The sequence below is a fragment of the Phyllostomus hastatus genome, unplaced genomic scaffold (assembly GCF_019186645.2).
Source record: "Phyllostomus hastatus isolate PE091 unplaced genomic scaffold, TTU_PhHast_1.1 phas_contig_133, whole genome shotgun sequence".
Taxonomy (NCBI): domain Eukaryota; kingdom Metazoa; phylum Chordata; class Mammalia; order Chiroptera; family Phyllostomidae; genus Phyllostomus; species Phyllostomus hastatus.
The window spans coordinates 2,834,911-2,855,609 of NW_025333577.1; the positions used below are offsets into that span (position 1 = coordinate 2,834,911).

General features: G+C 40.9%; 2 protein-coding genes across 6 annotated transcripts in view; one reads left to right on the top strand and one right to left on the bottom strand.

Annotated features, from left to right (window-relative positions):
* LOC123825644 (zinc finger protein 420-like) overlaps positions 1 to 20,699 on the top strand; it is a 98,512-nt gene that overhangs the window by 37,518 nt on the left and 40,295 nt on the right.
* On the bottom strand, positions 1,487 to 13,047 carry ZNF329 (zinc finger protein 329). 5 transcript variants are annotated; one of them, XM_045848951.1, is made up of 4 exons: positions 12,915 to 13,046; positions 9,113 to 9,196; positions 7,991 to 8,074; positions 1,487 to 4,343 (listed from the first exon to the last, which is right to left on the bottom strand). In XM_045848951.1, the coding sequence occupies exon 4, from the start codon at positions 4,321 to 4,323 to the stop codon at positions 2,704 to 2,706; it is 1,620 nt and encodes a 539-aa protein (XP_045704907.1). In that variant the 5' UTR covers positions 4,324 to 4,343; positions 7,991 to 8,074; positions 9,113 to 9,196; positions 12,915 to 13,046; the 3' UTR covers positions 1,487 to 2,703. The 5 variants fall into 5 exon arrangements, with proteins under 5 accessions (XP_045704907.1, XP_045704926.1, XP_045704935.1 ...); XM_045848970.1 differs by lacking the exon at positions 9,113 to 9,196 and having other exon boundaries at positions 12,915 to 13,047; XM_045848979.1 differs by lacking the exon at positions 7,991 to 8,074.

The following is a 20,699-nucleotide window of genomic DNA, read 5'->3' on the forward strand; positions in this document are numbered from 1 at the left end:
TTATGAAAAGGCCAAAGTAGCTGTCAAGATTTCTGCTTGAACAGCAGCCCTGGGAAAGAATGGAAACAAGGTTGATAATCAAGAAAGTTGGCAGATCACACACTTGAAAGCAACTCTACACTTTGCACAATGACAAATTTTCCAACGTGCAGCTGGTGCTAAAATGGCTACAGAGGAAAGCAGAGTCTTACTTCACACATGACCATCTGTGGTGTGCTTACAGGAGGTAAGGGCTTGCTGTGGGCTGTTCCTGGGTGCCATTTGACCCACATTAGCTAATTCAGAAAACAAACAAGCTGGCTTATATCCACACAGACACCACAGGAACTCATGCAAGGGTTTTAAAGGAGCCCATTTGTTATTTGGGAATCGTAGGCCAAGTTGTCCACCAGGGGCACTAAGCAGTGGTTCGTCTCTGTGCCTCAGATTGTACAGGGAAAACATTAATGTCCAAACACTCCAGGAGCCAGCCATCCCCCCACTGGCACAGGCTCTGCATGTGGCAGGGTTGGGGCCTTGCTCTTTCTTCTGGGCCTTCTAGTGCTCAGCCACGGCCAGGCTGAGGTGGAAGGCTTGCCAGTACCCCTGGCACATGTAGAAATTTCTGCCACAGTGACTCCTGAGGTGATGGGTAAAATGTGAGACCCACACAAAGGACTCCCCACACTGGCTACACACATAGGGTTCCCCTCAAAACACTCCAGGCTCATCACCTGCTGCAAGCTCCTTCTTTACACCACAATACTGGTGGTAACTCATGCTGGAGATACACTTAAGGCCCAGCCCATCACCTCTAAGTGGGCCCTCTTCCTTCCAAGTCCTAGGTGTGGGATGGCTGGCATTCCAGGCATAGGAAGGCTCTCCACAGCCTTTTCCCACCCTGGACTGGCTCCTAGGTGACACACTGCCTGTAGGTGACAGTAACAGGGCTTGGTTCACCCTCCTGAGAATCCAGTCTTCTGCAACTGCTTTTCCTACTCCCCTGGTGGTGCTCATCAAAGGCAAACAAGAACATCCCTCAAGAGCCTATCAGAATCTCACACATGGAGACTTCCTCATATATGCTCTCTTTTGCTTTCTTGCCACCTCCTGCCTCCTGAAACAAGGTGAGAACGTGAGCAGTGCCAACCCAGGGCTCAGAGAAGGAAGCTGTTATGTGAACAGAACAAAAGCCACCCCCAGGCTTTGATGCAATGTCAAGCAGCTGAAATAGTTCTCACTTGGCTACTTGCCTCAGGAAGGACATTCCCAGGTCATCCCTGACTTCTCTGTAGTCTTGTACTCCCCATTTGCTGAGGCCTACCCATTTCTCCACAGTGATACCCCCTCACAATTCAAGTCCCAAAAAAAGGAAATTTTTATGTCCTGGGCCGTGGATGCTTGGATTCTAGAACAGCTTCTCCCTGACTGCCCGGCATCTTGCCTTATAGCTGCCATGGGACACTAATCTAGTCCCTTCTGGCAAAAAAGATCCAAATTCATGTCCTTTTGGCTTCACCTTTTTATTTCTTATCAAGTTATTATAGTAACAATGTGTGTGTAAAAGAGAAAAAATCATACACAATTGCAGTTCCTTAAGAAAACCACATTTATTACTCCATTATCGTCCACTCTACAACCACATGTAAATATACCTTCACACGGCTGTCATAACAGCAAATCTCCTTTATGCCACTTTTTTTGTTGCCTGCCATGTTATAACATTTCAATATGGATACAAAACCTTTAGAATTATGGTTCAGCACAGAACAAACCAGAGGTGTCCTAAGTGAACAGGGGAGAAAAGTAAACATAACTCAGTCATTTTGTTTCAACAACTAAAGCAGTGTATCACATTTCTACAGCAGCCCGTTCCATCCTTGTACAAGACCACTTCAGTCTTTTCTTAAGAGGGATATCACTGCACAGTCACAACATGCTCATCCAAGTGTCTCTTCTGAAATGAGTCCTCCGCACCTGGCAGGACTATAACACTGAAATACAACCAAATAGCAATCTACTCTAATTCTGTGCTTGCTGTGGTGGGGAGCATGGTGGGAGGCTCTCACCAGCGTATCTTTGCTAATACAGACAAGTAATTAAGACCTCCTGCCAAAAGCTGCTCTGATTGCATTCAATTCTGCTAAGAGTTTGCATATGTACAATATGGTAGACACTCCCAATTAAAGGATTCCCAGCCCCGATTGGCTACAGAACACATTCACAGGTTCTTTCCAGTTTACGCACACTGACGCAGGAGCAGCTGGCTATCTCCAGAGAAGCATCTTCCTGACACCCACAGGTTTTATTCCAGTGTATGTGCTATCATGTTTGGTATAGGCCGATCATCCCTGAAGCCTTTTCCACATTGATTACCGTTCTGTATTCCCTCCAGGAATTTAGTGACTTAATGGTATGGCTAAGGACTGTCTCACATTCAATTCACTGGATAAGGCAGAGAAACATTTAAAAATAAGTTTCTGTATTTAAAAAACCATGTGTGTAATGTGATTCCATCCATGCAAAATTATGTACACATAGAGGTGGAAGAAGGATGGTCACCAGAATGTTGCTGAATGATGATTATCACAGGCGTGACAATGCAAGTGACTTTTTTCCTTTAAAAAAAATTTTTTTTTATATTGAGGGAAGAGCCTTCCCAAAGACACCCCTCCTTCACACAGATTTTCAAGAGGACTCAGGAAACGAGTGTGCCCACATTCATTATGTATCCATGGTATGCTCTCCAGCGTGTGTTCTCTGATGTCGGACCAGGGCTGAGCTCCTTCTGAATGTTTTCCCACATTGAGGACACTGGCTGGGATCCTCCCTGCTGTGGAGTCTCTGATGTACTGCAAGGTGGGAGTTCTGCTTAAAGGACTTCCCACACTCTGGACACTGGTACGGGGTCTCCTTGGTATGAATTCTCTGGTGCTTGGTCAGACAGGAGCTGTCCCTGAAGGCTTTTCCACACCGACTACACTCATAGGGCTTCTCACCAGTATGAGTCCTCTGGTGCCGGATGAGGCCAGCAATGTTCCTGAAAAGTTTCTGACACTGGTCACAGCCATATGGCTTCTCACCAGTGTGAATTCTCTGGTGCCTGATGAGGTATGCGCTCTCAATGAAAGTCTTCCCACACTCTTTACACTCATAGGGCTTCTCCCCAGAATGGATTTTCTGATGCACAATGAGGTGGGAGTTACGGTTGAAGGATTTTCCACACTCCACACATTCAAAGGGCTTCTCTCCAGTGTGAGTCCTCTCATGCTGGGTGAGGTATGAGCCATCCCGGAAAGCCTTTCCACACTTGCTACATTCATAGGGCTTCTCCCCAGTGTGGATTCTGAGATGCACGGTGAGGTGGGAGATGTCCGTGAAAGGCTTCCCACATTCGTTACATCTGTATGGTTTTTCCCCTGTATGAGTTCTTTGATGCAAAATCAGAGATGAGTTTCGGTTGAATGTTTTTCCACATTCTAGACATTCATAAGGTTTCTCCCCAGTGTGAATTCTCTGGTGTTGTGTCAGAGCTGACCCATCACTGAAGGCTTTCCCACACTTACTGCATTTGTAGGGCTTCTCTCCTGTGTGGATTCTTTGATGCACACTCAGGTTGTAATTCTTGGAGAAGGACTTTCCACACTCGTTACAGGTATAAGGTTTCTCTCCAGTGTGAGTTCGGTGATGCAAAACGAGAGAAGAGTTCCGTTTGAAGCATTTGCCACATTCAGTACATTTGTACAGCTTCTCTCCAGGGAGACTCCTCCTGTTTACATTAAGAGATGGACTTAAGGTAAAGATGTCCCCAAAGTCCTTGCCTTCATACAGTTTCTCCCCTCTTTTTGTTATTTTTTGTTCACCAAGAGGAATGAAATTGTTGAAAGATTCAACACTTTCAGGGTATTTATAGGGTTTTTCTCTCATTTGATTTCTTCTAAGTTGTTGAATAACGTCCATGGAACGGCAGGAGGCTTTTCCACAGGCATCAGTGTCACCAGTTCTCTTAGCTACAAAACTTTTCTGAGAACTGGGTAAAGCTGAGTCACAATCCAAACTTCTAACCTCTGAGTCATGTATATGGAAACTGTTTGATGTAGGGATCCTCTGAGAGGGTAAAAGGTCTGAGCTTGCATTCAAAGGCCTCCCAAGTCCAGGATACTCACAAATTGCTTCCTGAGCCCCTGACTTTTCCTGACTTAAAGCTGACTGCCTCAGGTGTCCCTCCCAGTTCTTATAGTCCCAACTGTCACCTAGAATGGAGAAATGGAGGCCCTCTCTTGTAAACCCTTCCATTTCCACAACACAGGGTAGTTCTTCCTCAGGAATATTCTGAGCTGTCATTTTCACTCTCGTGCCCCATGCTGAAAAGTGAAGAATGAAAAAGACAAACTTCAGTACATGAACCTATGCATATAACTATAATGAGAAATGGTGCCAGGCAGGGATATTTTACTTTTTTAAGTTTTTTAAGATTGATCTGAGGAGCAGAGAAACACTGATTTGTTGTTCCACCCACTCGTGCATTCACTGGTTAACTCCTGCATGTGTCCTAACTGATAATCAAACCTATAACCCTAGTGCATTGGGGTAACACTCTAAACAACTGAGCTACCTTCCAGAGCTTCTGAAATTCACATCTATACAAGAGGGCGATGAAATGAGAATCAAGTCATGGAGGTAAGTTCAAAGGCAGTCACACAGTCTTTATCCTCCTAAAGAACAGGCAGGAGAGTACTGGGTAAATATCACCAACAGGATTAGCCTGCCAAGTGAGAGACCAGAGGCCAGGTGCCCTGCTCACACTGGGCCACCTTCTCAGCCACTGTGTGCTAGTTCCCATCACCCGTATAACAACCATCACACATTTCAAAGCTGTGAAGGCAAAATGTATGTACAGCACTGATGAATGAGCAAATCTGCCCCAGCTTGGTGGTCAGAGCTCTACCTTCAAGAATGGAATGGAGCACAAGCTGAGTGACTGCCCTACAGGAATATTAGGAGAGTTAGATCATGTCGGAGGCTGGCTCTGAGCTGGAGAAGGGGCAGCGCTCTGTAGGTGGCTGCCAGTGTCATCACTGTTCTTGATCCTCCTGTAACCACCCTCCCACACCTCCACTTCATGGTATCAAGACAACTGGCTCTCCACATATTTTTTTAGGTACAATGATATTAACTGGACCCTTACCTTAGAAAAAATATTTTTAAAAAATTCCAGGTAAAGACCTCAACTTAAAATCAAAGTTCAAATTCTGTAGGATACCTTCATGAATGGGTACTCCTGGATCAATAGGGCTTAACAACCAAAAACCATACAAATCAGGATTAACAACTTTTACAGCAACATCAAACTTTCCATACAACAACAGACACAATTAAGAATTAAAGTACAAGTGGTAGGTGGAGAGAAAGTATTATTATAAAATATAAAAGAGACAAAGGAATAGTGCCGAGAGCTAAAAAGAATTTTTACAGAACAACACAAAAAAAGAAAAAAAACTGGTTGAAGGATACAAAGAGACACTTCACAGAGAAAGTAGAAATGCCTTGAAAACATGGATATCTGCTCTTTCCCACCATCATTCAGGCAATTATAAACAACAACTTTAAGAATGAACATCAAATATGCATATTTCATATGAGTAAAAGTAAAATAAGGTGTGAACCTGGCTAGTGTGGCTCAGTGGACTGAGTGCAGGCCCATGAACCAAAGGGTCACTAGTTCAATTCCCAGTCAGGGCACATGCCTGGATTGTAGGCCAGGTTCCCAGTAGGGGGCGCATAAGAGGCAACCACACATTGATGTTCTCCCTCTCTTCTTCTCTTCCCCCTCTATAAAAAAAAAGTAAGTAAATAATTAAAAAATTAAAATAAAATAAGGTATGAAAATGTAAAGTTTGGGCAGCTCATGCAGGAAGAGTCAGCAGGCACTGAGCATGGCCACCCACTTGGTGATCTGATAGTAGCTGTCAAAACATAAAATAGGCACATTCCTCTACCCAGTGATTCCTCCTGTAGGTTCTCAGGCTCAGAAAGCATGACCCCTGAGCCTAAGTGCACATCATTCTATGTCAAGTAGGGTCTTAAAGACCAGCAGGGAGAAGACAGACCACTCATAAAGGAATGAAAAGTATCATGATAGCAAAACAGAAATCTGCTAGTAATGGGAGGTTATTTTCAAAGTGCTGAGGGAAAAAATGGTCAGATATGTTATTGTTCAACAGTGAAGGTAAGATAAAGACAACTTCAGAAAAGCAGAAGCAGGCCTTAGCCAAGTAGCTCTGTGGGTTAGAGCATCATTCCCATACACCAAAAGTTGTAAGTTTGATCCCCAGTCAAAGCACATACAAGACTCAATAAATGAATGCATAAGTGGAACAACAAGTTTTTCTCTGTCAAATCAACAAGTAAAACAAAAAAAATTTTTTTAAGCAGAAGCAGAGTTTACCTCCAAAGTCAATAGCCAAAAGAACTGGAGAAGTTATTCTTCAATAAAAAACCCATAAGGAAAAAAAATGGAAAGAAAAGGAAATGATGAATGTGTATTAAAATCAAATCCAGACCATACAAAATGCAGCAGTAAGTGACTCATGGGGTTAAGAATAGGATGTACTAAAACCCTGGGTGTCAGTAGACTGAGAGATGGGAAAAAAGTAAGAAACTTAAGTGTCCTATACTTGAACAGCAATTAAAATAAAATTAAATTAAAAAAAAAAAGAAAAAAGAAACTTGAGTGTCTTGATGCCCTTACATTTTTCATGATTCAGGTGAGACCTGGGCAAGTCAGGAACAAAATAAATATCATGTAAAACTTCTAAGCCCACAGAGTAGTGGTTTTCAACTTGGGACAGTTTTACCCACAAAGGACATTTTGGGATGCCGGGAGACATTTTGCTTGTCATCGCTGGGGAGTGGTTCCACTGGAATCTAGCACACTGAAGCCAGGAACACTGCTAAACACCCTTCAATACACAGGAAAGCCCCTCACAACACAGAATGATCCAGTCCCAATGTCAACAGTGCTAACTTGGAAAAATCCTGTTGTAGGAGGAAAGATAATAGAGAAAAGAAAACCAGATCAATCCAGAAGGTATTAAGGGGTAAAGCCCAGAAGACAGATTAAATAGAAAGTATAAAACAACAATAAATGTATATGGCCATGTTGGCCAGATAAAGATGCTGCACCACAATGTGTTTGTAACAGACACACCTAAACTAAAAAAAAAAAACAAAAAAAACAAACAAAAAAAAACATAGAAAACAACAGCAAAAGTTTGGAAGAGACGAATGCTAACCAAACAAAGATTTTATGACTCTTTGCTAACCAACACAAAGCAAAGTCAGTCAGGATTACAAATCAAAATTAGCAGAAATCAGCAAACCCAACCATACTGGGATGTTTTAATGAACTTCATTCAGACATAGAAATTCAGAAAAACTGATTAGAAATGAGCAGGAGAGGATATAATCAACCAGCCTGATTGTACAGCTTGATGAAGAGTACAGTACCAACAATTAGAGCCAAATGCTTTGCAAGCACAAATGGAACATTTGCTAACACTAGTCATAAACCAGGCCAAATAAAAAGTTCAACAAATGCCAGGCCACAGCCTCTTGACAAATATGGTCTAGTTAAAACCCAGTAACAGAAACAAAACCAAATATAAGAAAAACAATATAAAAAAAAAACCTTTATTTATTTGGAAAAACAAAAAATTATTTCTCAATAATTCACAGATAAAGAGAAATCTTGACAGACATTAGAAAACACCTAGAACTAAACAAATGATGAAACGGAACAACTCAAAATGTATGGCAAATGAGGAAGCAGCTAACATAGTTCCCAGGTAGAAAATACTGGCTTTCATGCTTACATTTAAAAAAGACTAAAGGTTAGTAAGCTCACTGTTTCTTAAGACTTAAGGAAGCCCTGGCCTGAATAGCTCAGTTGGTAGGAGTATCGTCCCATAACTGAAGAATTGTGGATTTGATTCCTGGTCAGGGCACATACCTAGGTTGCAAGTCAGATCCCTGGTCCAGGTATGTACAGGAGGCAACCAAGCAATGTTTCTCTCTCACATCAATGTTCCTCTATCTAAAAACAATGAAGAGAAAAAAAAAAGCCCTTGAATGGGAATTAAAAAAAAACAACACAAGACTTAAAGGAAAGAACCATGGAGTAAATGAATAAGAAGTGAAAGGTGATAATAAAGGTAAGAGAAGGGAAAAAAGAGAGAGAAAAAAAATAAAGAGCAGAAATTACAGAACCTGAAAACGTGGAGACAACCAAGATGATGAAGAAAATCAAAAGTCTGTTACTTGAAAAGACCAATTAAATAGATATGCCTTTGGCAACAATGATCATTTAAAAAGAGAGAGGAGGTACATATAAGTGCTATCAGTCAGGCAAAGGGGATTTAACTAAGGAACAGTAAAAAGTGGTAATGCTGGATTTATCCTAGCAATGAGAGGATGGTGGGACATTAAAATATCCATGGACACAATTCCCACATTTTCAGGTAAAAGTAGAAGACAGCCCCCTGCAACAAATCTCAATATATTCATAAAGCACTAATTTAAAGAAACCTCACCCAGACTCCTGATCAAAATGCTCCCTGACTAAAGTAGAAGGCTCCTTTACAATATGTCAATAAATTCAGGAAGTACTTTAAGGAAAGCTCTGATTCATGATGAAAATTATTAACAACTAAGAACATGAGGAATTAAGGTAAATGTCACACCTAATAAAGAAATAAAGGACTGTTCACTCTGAAGTGAAGACTAAGACCCCACATGTCTGCTGCATCCATGGCATTCAACAGTAATGTCAAAGGGCCAGATGACCATGCCCCCGGCTGTCACTCCTAATGAGATGGACTCCTGAGCCTGCCTGGCTACCTTGCCACATGTTCCCTATATTGGGCCCTCTGAGTAAACTAGGGCATGGGTGACCTATGACTGTCCTGTGAAAACAAGAAATGGAGAGCACCTGCCACAGGTCCATTGGGGGAGGATGCATGTGTGCATTTAAACAAGGTAAGACAGACCCATACAAAAGGATACCACTTTGGAAAACTTTAGACAAACAAAATATTGAGGTAAAAATATTAAAATGCCCTGGCAAGATACCTACCAAAGATGTGATCATGAAGGTCTTAGGGGCATCGAAGGGAACAAAGGAAATGTCCTTCAGGAGCAAAGGAAATGTCCATTTCATCTATAATAGACACGTTTACTGAAATAAGACTTATACACCAGTAAGAAATATGGATGACCGACCAAACAGTAGAAAAGATCTGCAAAGTGCACATCTGATAAAGGATTTATGCACAGAAGATATAAGAGTACATGAAAAGTTCATCAACATCACTTCTGGCCAACTAAAAAAAAAACCCCAGAAAATAACAAGTGTTGTGAGGAAGTAAAGAAACTGGAACCCTCACACACTGTTGGTAGGAATGTAAAATGGTATAGCTGCTTTGGAAAACAGTCTGTTTCTTGAAAACTTAAACACACAGTCATCATATGACCTAGCAATTCCACTCCTAGGTATCCATTTAAAAAAAAAGCAAACATGTCTACAAATAAACCTGTACCATGAATAGCAGCATAATTCATGATAAACAAAGAGTAGAAACAATCCAAATAAATGTACATCAACTGACAGGTGAATAACTAAACAAAATGTGAAAATCCACATAATGGCCCTGGCTGGTGTGGCTCAGTTTGTTGGGCACTGTTACACAAAACAATGGGTCACAGGTTTGATTCCCAGTCAGGGCACATGCCTAGGTTGCAGGTTCAGTCCCAAGTCAGGGCATATACAAAGGCAACCAATCGATGTTTCTCTCTCATGTCAAAGTGTCTCTCCCTCTCTTTCTCCCTCCCTTCTCCTCTAAAAATAAATAAGTAAAATATTTTTTAAAAATAAAAAATCTATATAATGGAATATTCTATTATTCTTCAGTCATAAGAAGAAATGAAATACTGATATGTGCTTCAATAACATAGATGAACCTAACACGTTATGCTCAGTAAAAGAATGATACATTATATGATCCCATTTATATCATGTTCAAAACAAGTAATTCCATAAAAACTTAAAGACTATTTGTAGTTGTCAGGAGCTGGGAGAAAGGGGGAATGGGAAATAAATGATAATGGGTATGAATTGTTTTCTTGGTCTGATAAAAATGTTCTGAAATTACATAGTGGTGATGGCTGCAAAACTGTGAATATACTGAAAACTACCAAATTGTAAACTTTGGATGAATTGTGTATTATATGAATTACAACTCGATAAAACTGTAAAAAGTAAATTAACACCTTCAAGAACAATGCTAGTGATGCTAAGCCCCGACATATGCCCTATAAGAGATGAATCTCCCCCAGCTGGACCTGCAGCACTTCCCCTTGGCAGTATCCCCTGGGGGCATCTGGCAATCTGCAGGTGTTAGGCTGTCACAAAGATGGAGCCAGGGGAATTCCTAACATTGGATGGGCCTAGGCTGGGGAGGCAGATTTGCTACCATACCTGGAACTGTCCCACATGATGTCTAACCATCCTGTGTCCCACAGACTCTACAGGTATCATTCTGGGGTACTTCAGAACAGAACAATACTGCATGTATTACAAGACATTACGAAAAGGGTGCTTTTGTTAACAAGGAAGCTAATAGGAAGTCCAGATATTGCACTGAATTCATGAACTCATTCCCTACTCTGCACCTCCCTCCTTGACAAAACTGGCCATTCCAAATACACCTTCAGTCAATGAGGGTGTGAGTGCCATAGTGAGGTTATTGCAAAAAGACAAAATTGAACAAAAAGACAAAAAGGACCAAAAAAAGAATGCAAAACAAAAAAACAAATGATGACCAGGAGTACATTAGGACCAACTTTGGGAAAATAGTATTAAAGCAGAGCTTTTAATGCAGGAATCACACCGAATTTCATTAGTTGTTTGTTTTAAAAATGTCTCAGGAGCATTTGAGATCTTGCTCTAGGGCATATGTTATCAGTTTAGCTCAAACAAACTTCTAAAAATTCTTAAAAATAAAAAACTAAGAAATAAAATATCTCACATAATTTCCTTCATATGTATTTGTGTATTACTGGTTTTAGCAATACAACAATGTAAAAATTATTTTAAAAATTTCATCTTGCCCTGACCACTGTGGCTCAGTTGGCTGGGCATTGTCCAGCAAAGCAAAAGGTCACCAGTTTAATTTTACCTGGGTTGCAGGTTGGGTCTCTGATTGGGGTGCACGCAGGTGACAACTGATCAATGCTTCTCTCGTACATTGATGTTTCTCTCCCTCTCTTTCTCCCCCCCTTCCCCTCTCTCTAAAACAAAAAAATAAAGAAAACCTTCACAAAAATTCATCTTGATGCTGTTCACATACTTTTGGGATCAATGTATCCCTCCCACTCATCCACAGATCCTTTTCTCGAATGTCCACTATACCACTTCTCTGAAGCCCCAGCATTAGTAATTTTCCCCAGCCTGTCTTTCTATTCCCCATGCCCATTGAAGATGGTGGTTTCCAAGGGTTTCTACACACTGAATGTTACCCCAGCACATGCTGACACATCAGGTCTAGAAAGCTTTCTGTGATAAATTGTCCTCATGTTGTTCCAGATCATAACACAGGGGATGACTCACCTGTGGATACAACCCAGCTTATCTGGACACCCTGGACTACCTTGTAGTGTAAGTGCTCAGAACCCACTCCCACCAAGGTACTATGTTTCTTCCTTTCCTTCTTAATACACCTGGTCTAGGTCCACTTCTCCAATATTCACTGTTCCAGCAGTACCTACCCATACCTTACCTCATTCAATTTCACTGAAAACAATAAATTCTGACTATTCTATTTCTCTTAATCCAAACCTATAGTCTCCAGCACCAGACTGCTTCCTATGTCATATGGTAGCTGTATCCAAGCACTTAAATACAAACATACATATTTTAATACAAATGCCTTTCTTTGTATTGACTCTTTTTTTAACTGACTCTTTACATGTACATAGGACTTTAGAATTTTTACAATTATGTGGATATGTAATATTATCTATAAAATTTCTTTTGGATTGGTAAAAGGCACATTGCAAACTTGATCATAAAGAATGAGCATTACCCAAAAATAAACTCAAAGTGATTGCCTAGGACTAAATGGGAGAGAGAAGATATGGAGTGACTGCTAATGGACACAGGCCTTCTTTACAGGGATGATAAAAACATTCTATTGCCCTGTTCAGATAGCTCAGTTGGTTAGAACATCATCCCAATAGCCAAGATTGTGGGTTTGATCTCCATTTGGGGCACAAGAAGCAACCAATGAATGCATAAAGAAGTGGAACAACAAATCGATGTTTCTCTCTCTCCCTTCTTCTGTCTCTCTAAAATCAATAAACATTTAAAAAATAAAAATAAACATTCTAAAATTGTTACTGGTAATGGATATACAACTATACAACCTAGTAAGTATACTAAAAACCACCAAATTTTATATCTTAGGATGGTGAACTATATGGTTTGTGAATTATATCTCAATAAAATTGCATTTAAAATTTTTTTAAAGATTTTATTTATTTTTTAGAGAGGGGGAGGGAAGGAGAGAGGGAGAGAAACATCAATGGATGGTTGCCTCTCACACGTCCCCTACTGGGGACCTGGCCTACAACCCAGGCATGTGCCCTGACTGAGAATTTAACCAGCAACCATTAGATTCCCAGGCTGGCACTCAACCACTGAGCCACAACTGGCAGGGTTAAAACTGCATTTGAAAAAAAATAAGCAGGTGTTGAGTCTGTCTGGGTCATAACCACTGGTCTAGACCCCACCTGGCACAATTCTGGACCTAAGACTTCATGAAGTAACAGTTTTATAAGATATGCCAAGGTTGTGTAGAATTCTATTCCCAGGCACTCACCTCTGAAGGGCTTTATCCCCAGTCTCCAGGAGCCTGCAAAGAAATCCACTTAGGCCCAGAGTCCGGATGTTAAAAATTGAGGGCTGCCAGACCTCAGCTATACAAGGCCGTCTGCATGGTTCCTGCCATCTCTGTGGACCAAACATGATGATAATGTTTACTTGTTCAAACAATGCATTTTTGTAAAGATTTTTTTTATTTGCAGAGAGAGGGAAAGGGAAGGAGAAAGAGAGAGAGAAATGATTAGCTGCCTCTCAAATGCCTCTAAATGGAGACCCAGTCAAAAACCCAGACATGTACCCTGACTGGGAATTGAACCAGCAACATTTTGGGTCACAAGCGGCACTCAATACACTGAGCCACACCAGCCAGGGAAATGATGTATTCTTTAACAAAAATAGATTCTTGTCTACCAAATTTATCCCCATCCTAATAAAGTCATCTCCCTGCCTACCAATTGTGATCAAGTCTGACTCCACTTTTGATGATTAACTACTAACAGCTTTCAAGCACCTCTCCACCCTGTCACCTCCTTCCACCCCACATCTAGGCAAGCTAATGAGAAAGCCTGAATACTTTCTCCTTGGAGTTAGCAGGAAGTTCAAACCATGAAAGCCCCAAGTAAGGCAAAGCCACCCTCATGCCAGCTCCACTCTGGAATCACAATAAAAACCCAGCCAGCCTCCTTTTCCTGCTCTCTCAGGCTATTTTTGGATTACTTTGAGAAGACTACCCCGCTCTCTCAAGGACGCCTCATTATGTGAATAATCAAACTTTTATCTTCTTGGGGGTGTATGTGTAAAATATATGAAGAGAGTATATATATTAGTATTTGAGACAAGGAGAAAAGAAAGGTAAAGCTTATGTAGCAAAGTATTAACTTGAGAATGGTTTTACTAGTGTTCGTCAAACTATTACTACAACTTTTCTGTAAGTATAACACTTTTAAGCCCTGGCTGGCGTAGCTCAGTGGATTGAGCGCGGGCGGGGAACCAAAGTGTCCCAGGTTCGATTCCCAGCCAGGGTACATTCCTGGGTTGCAGACCATAACCCCCAGCAACTGCACATTAATGTTTCTCTCTCTCTCTCTATCTCCCTCCCTTCCCTCTCTAAAAATAAATAAATAAAATATTTAAAAAAAAAAAAAAAAAGTCAGGCCATGGCTGGTGTAGCTCAGTGGATTGAGTGTGGGCCTGTGAACCAAAGGGTCACCAGTTCAATTCCTGGTCAGGGCACATGCCTGGGTTGCAGGCCAGGTTCCCAGTGGGGGGAGCAGGAGAAACAACCACACATTGATGTTTCTCTTTCTTTCTCCCTCCCTTCCCTTCTCTCTAAAGATGAATAAATAAAATCTTTAAAAATACAATTAAAAAATAAAAATAAAAATAAAAAATAAAAGTTGGTCCCAGACAAGAAATAAGGGAGTTCATCACCACCAAACCAGTATTACAAGAAACATTAAAGGGACTTCTTTAAGAAAAAGAATAATAAATAATAAAATGGCAGTAACTACATATCCATCAATAATTACTGCAAATGTAAATGGATTAAATACTCCAATCAAAAAACATGTAGGTTTTCCCTGATCAATGTGGCTCAGTTGGGCCTCCTCCCACCAAGTGCAAAGGTGTTGGTTGGATTCCCAGTCAGGGCACATAGCTGGGCTGTGGGCCAGGTCCCCAGTTGGGGGTGTGTGATGACGTTTCTCTCACACATCAATGTTTCTCTCTTTCTCCCTCCCTTCCCCTCTAAAAATAAATAAATAGAATCTTCGTTTTTTAGAAACTTGTGTGGGAAGGGAGAGGAAACAAGCAATAGAATGGAGGGAAGTTACTTGCTGTGGGGGAAATGAACCAAACAAATAAGGGTTTGGTATTGAAAACATGTTCACAGGCCCAAGTGCCTAATGACCACATTTTTAAATAGACGAAGAATAAGGGATCTTACTGGGGTAACGGTAATTTTGAGAAAGGTTTCGGTTGCATTTGTCAAAACTCATCCAATTTTGCCTCAAAATTTTACTTAAGCAATAGTAATGAACTCCAGCTGATGTTAAGGACGGCGAGGGGAAAGCGCGGTGGTATCTGCCATTTAATTTAAATGTATCCCTAAAAATATTTAATGGATGGGTAAAAGGATGGATAAGGGGAAATACGAGATATAGCAAGCATAAATGTTAATGGGTCGCTATAAGGTCGCACGAGAATTTCAACTTTTCTGCACATATGAAAACTTTTATCATGAACTATTGGAGGAAGAGGAACTAAAGAAATGAACTACCAAAACCAAGGAAAAGTAAAACGGCCACAAAAACAGGTGAAAAATGCGGCCCTCACTGGGAACTGCACCAAGACCGGACTTGGTAGATATCAGGTGGGGAAGGGAGGAGTAAGAGATGATCTAATACCTGCGGGACTCAGAGGGAAACCGCACAGGTGGCCGGCACCACGGCCCTCCCACCACCCTGCAACAGAGGCGCGGTAGAGGGGGGTCGCCGCTGCAGCGCATCCAGGACATGAGGCAGGCCCGCGCGAAACTGTCCCTGAGGAAAGGCCAGCAGATACTAGCGCAGAACAGCTAAGCTCCGCGAAGAGAGGGACGTAGGCCAAGAGAAGACCCCACATCCTGAGCACTATTTTTACGGGGCGGGAGCCGTCCTCCAGCGCTGGGGGCGTCCTCGCAGGAGGGCGGCCGCGCCCCGGGTCATCCCCGCCCTCTGAGCGGACCGCGCCCTGGAACCCGTGGCCAACGCGCCACTCAAGACCTACCGGGGCCCGGCGGACACAGATACTCCCTGCAGGAGGAAAGTGAGAAACAGAAATACAGAGGGCGCGGCGGGACTCACCTCAAATGAGGAGCCAGTGGCGGCAGCCATGTTCCGGCGAGCGCGCATGCGCGAGCCAAGATTTGCCTGTGAGCGTCCCTGGAGGCCCCGCCCCGCCCCGCCCCGCCCCGCTCTGCTCGGTGCGAGGGGAACGTTCCCACTCATCACTTCTGCTCCGGTCTGCAGACCTTCAGTTCCTTTCGCCAGAGCAGGGTTCTGTCTGCAGGGCGCCCAGCTTTTACCTCCGGAGTAGCTGGCTTTGACCCCGTCCGCTCCGCCGCCGTCTCCAGGACAACGTATCCTGGAGGGCTGTTCCTACTCCCTCATTTATTGATGTACATATGGACTCAAGGATATTTTTTCTCCTATGGTTTTAATCCAATGGCATTATTATTGTAGGCCCTTATTTTTATTTGCGGCGCAGTTTGCCAAAAATAATTCCATACCATACTTTTTTATTTGGAGAAAAATATGTTAAAATTCCGAGAATTGGACCTCTTTATTATTGGCAATGTAATTGTTTACTTAGAAATCAAAACAGACGCTACACGTTTCATAAATTGGTAGAACGGTTAAATAACGATTTTATTTTTTAACGATTTTGGGTAAAAGATTAAAGTATAAATCAATGTATGTGTTTTATGGGGGGAAAAAATCAATGCATAAATATCAGTAGCCCTGGCTGGTGTGGCTCCGTGTATTGAGAGCTGGCAGGTCGCGGGTTCAATTCCCCGTCAGGGCACGGGGTTTTGCGCCAGGTTCTGTGAGAGGCAACCAATGGATTCTCCAACACATTGATCTTCTCTTCCTCTGTTTCTCCCTCTCTTCCCGTCTCTCTAAAAATAAATAAAATCTTTAAATATCAGTAATAAGCAGTTAAAATTTGCTTTAAAAATAAATGTCAATTTTATGTGTATATAAAATAATTCTAGTAAGTAACTTGGATATTTTTTAAAGCAATGAATATACCCATACTTTATTACATCCAAGGTTAATGTCAAGGGTGAACAGCAGTACTCCCAGAGTACATCAGGCTGGGTCTGAGGCACAGGGTACCATGACAGTATTTCCCAGCACAACCTAAGTTAAGGGTGAGAAGACAATTCTCAAAGAATCTCCTCCAATATATATTTTTTATTCTAAAGGAAAAAACATTACCTTTACAGTGTAGAAACCTGGCAGGTACCTCCCTAACCATCACTGTTGACCTCTTGCCCAAAATGCATCACCTTAATCTAATCATAAAAACACTTGACTAAGCTAAACTAAGAGACAATTTACAAAATAACTTAGCAGTATTCTGCAAAAGTGTCAAGATCATGAAAGACAAGGAAAAACAACAACAACAAAACCAAGACAATAAAAACTTTAAAAAGAAAAAAAAGACAAGGGAAGACTGAAGAACTGTCGCAGAGTGGAGGAGACTAAGGAGATGTGGCAAATAAATGTAATGTGGGATCTTGGAACAAAAATACACATGAAGGGAAAGAAAAATAAAGTCTGTAGTTTAGTTATTAAGATTGAACCAATGGTAATTTCCTAGCTTTGATAATTACATCATGGTTACATAAAATGTTAACATTAGGGGAAACTGGTGAAAGGTATACAGGAACTTTCTATTTTTGAAACATTTCTGTAAGAGTAAAACTATTTTTAAAATAAAAACTCCAGGAAGAGAGCTCTAGTCCTATATTCATATAAAAATAAGTCCATGTAGTAAGCAAAAGATTAAAAGTACTACGATTCAGTTTTCATAAACAGAGTATAGGAAAAGAATTGAGAGGGCAAATGATACCAAGTGTGGGGAGCTGGTAGCCATTATTTCTTCAGGCGTTTTGTTGTTTTGTTTTGTTTTGTACCTATCTCCTTGCCTGATGCTTTAATGACATAAATTTTAGACCTTTTGATACTGTTCTATAGGCCTCTTAAGCTCTGTTCATTATTTTCAATGTTCTTATTCTGCCCAGTGGTTTATGATGGGGCAAATCACAAATTAATGAAGCTGGTTAATAGTGTTGTTCCAGAACAGTGTTAAAGTCTCTAACTATAATTATGGATCTAGTTCTCCTTTAATTCTATCAGTCTTTGCTTCATTTATTTTGGAACTCTGTTTCCAGTGCAATCATGTTTAGGATTATTACATCTTCTTGCTGATTTTCACCTTTTAGAACTATGTGATGTCCTTCCTTATTCCTGGTAATTTTATTTTCCCTGAAGTCTATATTGTGTGATAAAACATAGCCATTTAGGCTTTCTTTGGATTAGTTTTGGCCATGTATATTTTTTAATACTTTAACTTTTAACCTGCCAATATCATTTTATTCAAAGTTGGATTCTCATAGATACCATAGAGTTGGGTTTGTTTTTGTTTGTTTTTTAAATCTAATCTGACACTTTCTGTTTTTTAATTGGTGTGTTTAGATCATTCACTTTTGGGGGAGGGGTATTTGAGTTTATTTGTCAAGGTATGCTCTGGATGTCCTATGTCCCACGTGGCCACAGAGGTGTCATCCTGATGATCTTAGGTCCCAATAGGCTTCTTTTTTGAGACATAATTTACATACAACAGAGTGCACAGAGTTTACATTTAAAGTTTGATGAGTACATCACACACTTTTTTAAAAAAAATCCTCACCTGAGGATGTTTTTTAAAGTATTTTTTTAAAGATTTTTTTTATGAGCGCGGGCTGCGCGAACCAAAGTGTCACAGGTTAGATTCCCACTCAGGGTATATGCCTGGGTTGCAGGCCATGACCCCCAGCAACCCCACATTGATGTTTCTCTCTCTCTTTCTCCCTCCCTTCCCTTTCTAAAAATAAATAAATAAATAAAATCTTTAAAGATTTATGTAGAAGTGAGGGAATTTCAGGGGGAAAGGGTGAAGTGTTTTTAGGAACATGCATAAAGGACACATTGACAATAACGGGGCAGAGGTGGAAACAGGAGGGAGGTGGAAAGGACTGGGGGTGTGGGCTGGGGGGAAGGCAGAAAACTGTTCTTGAACAACAATTAAAAAATATTTTAAAGATTTTATTTATTTATTTTTAGAGAGGGGAGGGGAGGGAGAAAGAGAGAGAGAGAAACTTTGATACATCAATAGGTTGCCTCTTGCACACCCTTACTGGTGGGATTTGAACTGACCACCTTTTATCTGCAAGCCCACAGGCCAGCACTCAATCCACTGAGCCACAACAGACAGGGCCAAGAAAGAAGGAGAAACACTGATGTGAGAAAGAAGCATTGCTTGGCTGCTTCACGTACATACCCTGCCCAGGGATCAAACTGCAATCTATATTTGTGCCCTGACTAAGAAACGGACTGGCAAGATTTTGGTGCATGGGACTACAGTACAACCAACTGGGCAAGGCGGCCAGGGCTAGATCATTCACCTGTAATGTAATTATTGATAAGACTGAATTTGGGCCTATTATTTTATTTGTTTTCTGTTTGTCCCTTGCTTTTTGTTCCTCTGTTCCCCTTTTTCCTGCCTTCTCTGGTTAGTTGACTATTTTACAGCATTCCAGCTTAGTTTACCTCCTGGCATTTTAGCTATATAACTTTCTATTATTTTTAGTGGTTTCTCCAGGTATTATATACATATCTAATTTTTCATAGGCTACTTAGCATTAATTCTTTTTTCTCCAAGGGAAATACATATTTCCTTTATTGCTTTTTAAAATAATTTTTAAAAGATTTTATTTATTTATTTTTTAGAGAGGGAAGAGAGGGAGAAAGAGAGAGAGAGAGAAACATCAATGTGTGGTTGCTGGCGGTCATGGCCTGCAACCCAGGCATGTACCCTGACTGGGAATCGAACCTGCGACACTTTGGTTCACAGTCAGCATTAATTCTTAAAATACAAGTAAAATATAGATGTCCTACAATCATATTAGATACCCTTACACATATGTAATATGTCTACATACATTGAAAAATTCTCGTTATAATTTTTGTTTTGAACATTCACACATATTTTAATGAATTTCAGAGGAGCAAAAGTTATTATATTTACAAAAAAAGTTACATTTCCATTGCTCTTCCTTCATTCCTAAAGTTTCACTTATCCTGGTATAATTTCCCTCCAGCCTAAAGAACTTCCTTTTGCATTTTTTACAGAACAGGTATGCTGGCAGTGAATTCTCTTTTTCTTCACCTGAGAATACTTTTTGTTTTGTTTTGTTTGTTTTGCTGTTGTTGTTGTTTTGCTTTATTCCTGAAGGATATTTTTTTTTGCCAAATATAGAACTTTCACTTGACATGGAGCTTCCTCTGTGGTCAGAGCAGGATTTCTCAAGTGCAGTACTCTAGAACCAGCCTTTTCTGTGAGGATCGTGTCTGGGTTCAAAACTGCACATTGGGAGTAGGGGTGGGGCTCATATCTTGTCCTTAAGTTTGAAGATCAACGGATCCCTAGGATTCTGTATCTCCAGTGAAGGGACAGGTGAGGACAAAACAGAGTTCTGTGGAAAGCAACTTCACAGGATGATCTGATCACAAACGCCTATCCAGGCAGGGGGGTTGTTAACACCCCAGGTTTATAACATCTTTAATGAAAGGTTTATCTTCACCTTACACAAGCCCTGTGCATTGTTTCTGAGCCTTTGAAAGGCATCTTTTCAGTCTTTGGCCACACCACCCTCAATGTGCCTGATCATGTCTGAAATGCGTCTTTTCAAAGCCTTGTCATCTTCCTGCAATCTTTTTTTTTTAACCTTCCTGTAATCTTCTCACCTTTATTTCAAATGCCTAAAAGATGATACAAACTGCCATCTCGGTGGTAGCAGTTTTCTTAATTTGTTGATATCTTGCTTCCAGGCGAATCGTGTTTGGCTCGAATAACATTTTTTACAAATTCTCTACAGGTTTGGAGGTTCTTACATCCACACAACACTTGAGCTATTCCTCGGGGAGGGGAGTGCTGTATGTAAATATGAGAAGAAAGATGTGCACAGATGTCCAAG